Source organism: Periophthalmus magnuspinnatus, chromosome 15 (assembly GCF_009829125.3).
Source record: "Periophthalmus magnuspinnatus isolate fPerMag1 chromosome 15, fPerMag1.2.pri, whole genome shotgun sequence".
In the NCBI taxonomy this organism is placed as follows: Eukaryota; Metazoa; Chordata; class Actinopteri; order Gobiiformes; family Gobiidae; genus Periophthalmus; species Periophthalmus magnuspinnatus.
Genome location: NC_047140.1, coordinates 15,157,040 through 15,163,701, shown reverse-complemented (window position 1 = coordinate 15,163,701; position 6,662 = coordinate 15,157,040). Strand labels below are relative to the sequence as shown.

The following is a 6,662-nucleotide window of genomic DNA, read 5'->3' as shown; positions in this document are numbered from 1 at the left end:
TGAGTCAGTACATAATAAGTTCAGCTAAAAAAAGCTGCATTTCCTGCATGAGACTACAAAGGTTTAGAAGCTTGATTTGGTTTTCCTGTGAGAGAAGAACTCTGCTCGAACAGTTCTGCAGTTTGACTCCACAGTTCATAATGGCTGGACATCTTTCACTTGTCATCTTGATTAGTAAGTCAAATTATTGTTAAATGCTTATATTTGTTATTATTTATACTTCATTTAATCCGTTTTCATTTTATCAAAACATAGGCCTTCATATAAATTCCAATTTGTAACAACCAGTCTTATTTTTGTGTAATAAAAAGTAGGACGTAATATTCACTGTGTGTGTACATATTGTAAACATCTATAATTCTTACAGTGAATTATTTATTCAACAGTTATGTGCTCTGAGACCAACGGACAAGGTAAATTCAACTCTTCAACTCAACTCAAAGATGACTTGAAGTAGACTTTTATCAGCTTTTTTATGTTTATCATGTTTTCATAACCAATTTCATCAAAACCCATTTTAATAATAACACACAAGAATTCAAAGAAAAGCAGCATCAGTTCCACAACATATGACTAAATATGTAAACAAAAGAAAAACTACAAACCACGACACACATGAATCATTCCTGAGTCCTGCCATTTTCAAAAAGTAATGTTTTATACCTCTTCTTAAATGCTTCTATTGTGTATGAGCTTTTTAACTTATCATCAAGGTTGTTCCACACACTAACTCCTCGAACAGAAACACAATGATGTTTTTTATTGGTTCTAGTCTTATTTTTTTTAATATACCTGTTTGTCTGAGATGATATTGATTCTCTCCCTGTTCGAATAACATCAGTAAACAAGAGGGGAGCTTATGATTATCGGTCTTATACATCATTACGGCTGTGCTCAAATTAACAATATCAAACAATTTTACCAGTTTAAACTTAACAAAAATAGGATTTGTTGGTGCTAGATAGTCTGCTTGGTTAATTATTCTAATGACCTCCTTTTGGAGTCGAAAAATTTATTTTATGTTTGATTTATAAGTATTACCCCAAATTTCTACACAATAATTCAAATATGGTAGAAATAGACTACAATAATTTAAGTGAAACCTGACTCAGCAAAAATTTCATTTTACTCATTATAGCAGCAATTTTAGCTAACTTTGTCTGAAGAACAGTAATGTGCACTTTCCAATTAAGTTTTTCGTCAATATGAATACCTAAGAATTTGGTCGCAGTCACTCGTTCAATTTCCATGTCATTTAATTTAAGTCAATTTTTCTATTCCCAAAGATAATATATTTAGTTTTATTTAGATTCATTGAAAGTTTATTAATATCAAACCACAGTTTTATTTTGCTAAGATCATTTTCTACTGTATGTATAAGATTTGATAGATTTTTTCCCGAGCAATAGAGGCTGGTGTCATCAGCAAACAAAATACAGCTCAGATTGTCCATTGCCTCAAAGACATCATTTATGTACATGATAAATAATTTGGGTCCTAAAAAAGAGTCCTGCGGAACACCATGCGTAATAATTTTTTTAGCAAAATTTATATCATTTATATGTACACTCTGAGCTCTATTCAAGATGATTAATGGTGTCAAAGGCTTTGCTAAGATCTATAAATATACCTACAGTGTATTCTTTATTGTCTATCGCTGTAGATATCTTCTCCACAAGCTCCATAATGGCCATTGAAGTAGACCGTTTTGGCCTAAAGCCAAATTGATTATCACTAAGTAGATTGTACTTATCAATAAAATGATCTGGGTGAATTTGAAGATTAACTCATAGTAGCAAAAAGTGAAAATGGTCATCAAGGCATACTCATATGCCCTGACAAAGACAACCTGTGTCAAAGCACGTTAGCTCATCCTATGTATGCATTAAAGGATTTTTACCTTCACTTCAAAAAAATAAAAAATAAAAAATAAAAAAATAATCGTGACACAAAAAGTTTTTCTAAAATTTTGGAAAATTGTGACAGAAGAGGTCTATAATTGGTAAACTGGTGTCTGTCACCACTTTTGAAGATGGGAATTATTTTGTCTATTTTCACTTTGTTTGGAAAAGTGCCTGTTAAAAACGACTGATTGCAGATAAATGTAAAAGGTGTGGCAATGCAGTTAATGATGTTCTTTACCAAATCCATATCAATATCAACGCAATCAGTTGACCTTTTTTTTAATTTTTTTTTATTAACAATTCCAATAATTTCATTTTCATCTGTAGCACTTATAAAGAATTAATTTGGATTTTGATGTATATATTTTACAGCTGATCCATGTGACTGTTGATTCTGTTATTTTGTTATGTTACACAGTAGATGTTCATCAAACTGAGGTCTCATACATTTGCAGTCACGCAAGCTAGCAGAGGCACTCAATCGTTTGCACTTGCTTAATACTCTTATTTACATATCAGTTTTGCAGCTTGATTTTAAAGACCAGTATCAATATGCAGGAGAGTGAATGAAACAAAAACAACTTGTGGTATATTTATATTTTGAACAAGTAATCTTTATCGCTTTGTTTAATCACAGATCTGGTTGCTCCTATACTGAGTGTGGAGCCAGAGATCATCACGAAAACAGGATCAGTGCGTTTGAACTGTCAGACTCCTGTTCCTGTGACTGAATGCTTCTACAGTTTTGGAAAACTTCCCTCCAAAAACATGCCCTGTCGTCACAGTCTGAACGGGAGTGCACTTTTGTCATTATTGAGCAGAGTCTCTCCTGGTGAAGTCAGTGTGGCTTGTTTTTATCTCAACCTCACTGCCTCTCCACAAAGTGAGAGCAAAGTCATCCATGTACAAGGTAAAGTCCTATTTACACAGAAGTTTTATCTATTGACCTCAGGTAAATATTTATTTTAAAAAATGTTCCATATCTGTGCAAATTACTACATTATTTCAGCAAATTAAGAGCTTCTCAGTTTGCGCATATCTCTGATTTGGTTTGTTTTTGTCTATGCATTCAAGAATGTCTTTAAAGTCTATTTTACATCCATATTTAAAACTACACTACTAAACTAACTGTATTATTACTAAACATTAAATAGACACACTTATATTCAATTCAATTCAATTTTATTTGTAGTCATTGTCACAGAAGAACAACGAAATTGTGTTTGGAGCATCCCATAAAGTGCAAACCCATAAATAATAAATACCCCTTAATCCCAAATGTAAACATTGACCCAGTGTGGCTTCAGTACAACATGAGACAGTTCTTGTAGCAGCATGATGGTGTCAGTAAGGTGCACAAAACAGGGACATACAGACAGGGACCGGAGAATGATGACAAAATGCAACAATGCAATCAGTTCAGTGTTATTAAGAGTTGGATGTGGTTTTTGTCCATGAGAGGGGGGCAGAGAGGGGCCGAGAGGGGAGAGGGGCAGAGTTCAGGAGCCTCACAGCCTCTGGATACAGACTGTTGGCCAGTCTGGATGTTCTGGCCCGTATGGACCTGTACCTTCTCCCTGAGGGAAGCAGGTGAAAAAGATGGTGCGCAGGGTAATGTTGGTCCCGCAGGATGTTGTGCACTCTTCTCAGACAGCGAGTGGAGTAGATGGTGCTGATTTCTGGCAGAGTCGTTCCAATGATTTTACCGGCTGCTTTCACCACCTGCTGGAGTGCCTGCTGGTTAGCCTTAGTGCAGCTGGAGAACCACACTAAAGGTCCATACGTCAGAATGCTACTGATGGCACAGTTATAAAAGTTCAACATCAGAGGTCTGGGAATGTGGGCACTCCTCAATTTCCTCAGGTAGTAAAGGTGCTGTTGGGCCTTCTGTACTGCTGAGGTGATGTGATCGCCCCAGGACAGGTCCTCAGTCACGTTACCCCCAGGAATTTAAAACTGCTCACCCTCTCCACCGCCTCGGTGCCAATGAGGAGAGGTAGGTAGTTGTTGTGACTTTTTCTGCAGAAATCCACAACAATCTCCTTGGTTTTTTTAGTGTTTAAAAGCAAGTTATTGTGGTGGCACCATGACTCGAGGTGTTGCACCTCCCTCCTGTAGTTAACCTCATCATTGTTGGATATAAGGCTGAGCACTGTGGTGTCATCCGCGAACTTAACGATGAGGTTGGACGCAGAGGAGGAAAGACAGTCATGGGTGAAGAGAATGTATAGCAGAGGGCTCAGAACACACCCTTGAGGGGCCCCGGTGATACTCAGAGCACACAAATAACCAATGTAACTATAATTCTTTAAGTGTGTAGGTCTGGGTCAAGTTTGGAGAGTGTGTACCTGGCCTGAATTTTTTTTATTTTTTTTTTACTTGATTTAAACTCTAGTAAAAGCAGATAAGTCTATAAACAAATCTGAAATAGAAGCAATCGATTCATTATTAATTAAAAGGTTATTGTAATCTATAAATAATTATGGCCATAGACACACTTAAACTAGTGACATTGCTTATCCCATATAAATGCACTCATGAAAACCACATCATGTGGTAATATACATTTTACATATGTGCCTATATGTAATGTTGCATGTTTATGCTAACATTCTCCTGATTTTCAGATCTTGGCCCGCCCACATTGTCTGTGTATCCACCAGTGATCACAGAATATACCACTGTGACCCTGTACTGCCAGCCGCCCCATTACGTCTCTGCATCCCGCTGCTCTTTCTACTCTCTGAGTGGACTGAAGTTTGGGGGGTCTTCATGTGTCCAGACTCTGAGAGGGTCTGATCTGCTGAAAAAACGGCACCCCCCAGTTGAAGAGCAGATCAAATGTTACTACTTTGAAAATGAAAGTCCATCTCCACATAGCAACAAAACAACTGTGGCTGTTAAAGGTATGGTAATTTATAAATAGTGAAGATGTAAAAGCACAAAGCACTGATAAAGATAATTCAGTCAGATCAAAGAATCACAGAGAATTCACTGAGGGCCACAAGTTGAAGAATATTTCAAGTGAACCACAGACCTGTGGTCAATATAGTGGATCATTCAGATGGGACAGAACCATGTACCTTTAATAAGGCTTAGAACAGTACATTTTGGTACGTATCACAATGTAATATGATTGTAAAAAAAATAAATAAATAAAAAATAAAAAATACAATTCTGTCAATTGCACAAAAGTTTTGGAGTAAGTTTGTTCTCACCAAAGTGGTTTTCTTCAAATCTTCACTGCAGTTAGGTTTGTAGAATTACAGTAAAAAGTACATCCTATGATCACTTGGGCAAATTCAACAGGAATTCTGAAGACCAGCACAAATTGGACTAAGGGCCACATTTGTCCATATATACACATGCATTAGATTATTTTATGCTGAAACAGTCGGTTAGCATTTACTGTCTGACACACTAGGCAGGTTTGGCTTTAGGACGTGATTTATCAACATGGGTATTAATGAAATAGAAACACACTACTCAATAAGTAAGCATAAATTCAAAAAATGTACAGATCTGGCTCCTCCCACTTTAACCTTGGAGCCCTCTGTGATCACAGAGACAGACACTATTACTCTCAGCTGTCGGCCTCCATCTTATATTTCTGCTTCTCTTTGTCATTTCTACACTGTGAGTGGAAAATCTCTGCACACCACCAACTGTGTCCAAACTCTGAGAGGATCTGATCTGCTTGCGAGTGACCAAAGTCCTGCAACTGAAGTTCAGGTCCACTGTTTTTATGTTGTAAAGCAGGAATCTGCTCATTCAACCTCTTCGCCAAGCAAAACGAGTTCTGTCACTGTGCAAAGTGAGTTAATGGACCTGCATATAGTACTATACTGTTTGTATTAAAGGTACACTGTGTAACTTAGGGAAGGGTTTAATGTGAGATCAGTGCGGCGTCTATAGCGATGTCGGTACTGTATCGGACTATTGTGGTAGTGACAGCTGACTAAGGACAACAACTGACCTTTGCATTGTTTCTAACTGAATCTTTTGCAGGAACTACATCCGCCACCACCACCACAACAACAACAACGTTCCAAACAACAGCACATTTATTGAGCTCTGGAACAACAACAAGCCAAGAGACAACCATGAGCCTAAATCCTGTAGAAAATGTGACTGCGAAGACTCCCACCTCAGGTAGGAACAAAAAAACAAAATCATACTATATTCACTTTTTCTGCTACAAGTAAGTTCCTCACAAAAAATAACACTTTTGTCTTTCTGTTTTATAATGTATACAATAATATACTGCAAATGTATAGCATGATGTATGTTTCTGATAGAGTAATTTCGATATTGTATCAGTAGAAAACCTCATTAAGAGGCTGATGATAATACTGACTACCTGTGGGACGATTGTGGGCTGTGTCATGCTGGTGATGGCTTTTTTCTGCACAAAACAAAGAAAAGGTGAGAAATTGATGGGAAACAACAATGGGCCTGATGCATAAAGTGTTGTTACAAACAAACATGTACTTAAGCGTCTTACAAACATCTTTTGCTATTATAAAATAAGTCATTAACTAAAAATGTTCTTCGGGAAGAAGAAATCCCAAGTACCATCAGGAGAACTCTTAGACTTATAATGAACAGTAATGAATGAGTGGCACTGGTGTTTCTAAGTGTCTTCTTAAAGTGGAAATTATAAACAAGGAAACATTCATGCATGAGGCCCATTGCTTACTAGTTTATGGAGTATTTAAACATATAGTAATATTAGTGTTTTGTTTAAGATAAAGTGAA

General features: G+C 36.7%; 1 protein-coding gene across 1 annotated transcript; it reads left to right on the top strand.

Moving 5' to 3' along the window:
• Nucleotides 1-388: 388 nt before the first annotated feature.
• LOC129456865 (uncharacterized) lies at nt 389-6,060 on the top strand. Its single transcript, XM_055227480.1, has 5 exons — nt 389-413; nt 2,542-2,814; nt 4,532-4,810; nt 5,664-5,718; nt 5,913-6,060. Exons 1-5 carry the CDS (start codon nt 389-391, stop codon nt 6,058-6,060), a joined length of 780 nt encoding a protein of 259 aa, XP_055083455.1.
• Nucleotides 6,061-6,662: the final 602 nt, after the last annotated feature.

Coding starts and splice junctions, on each gene's coding strand:
- LOC129456865 (XM_055227480.1), top strand. CDS start 389: ATGTGCTCTGAGACCAACGGACAAG. Junction 4,811..5,663: donor AACAACTGTGGCTGTTAAAG/GTATGGTAATTT, acceptor GTTGTAAAGCAG/GAATCTGCTCATTCAACCTC. Junction 5,719..5,912: donor GAGTTCTGTCACTGTGCAAA/GTGAGTTAATGG, acceptor AATCTTTTGCAG/GAACTACATCCGCCACCACC.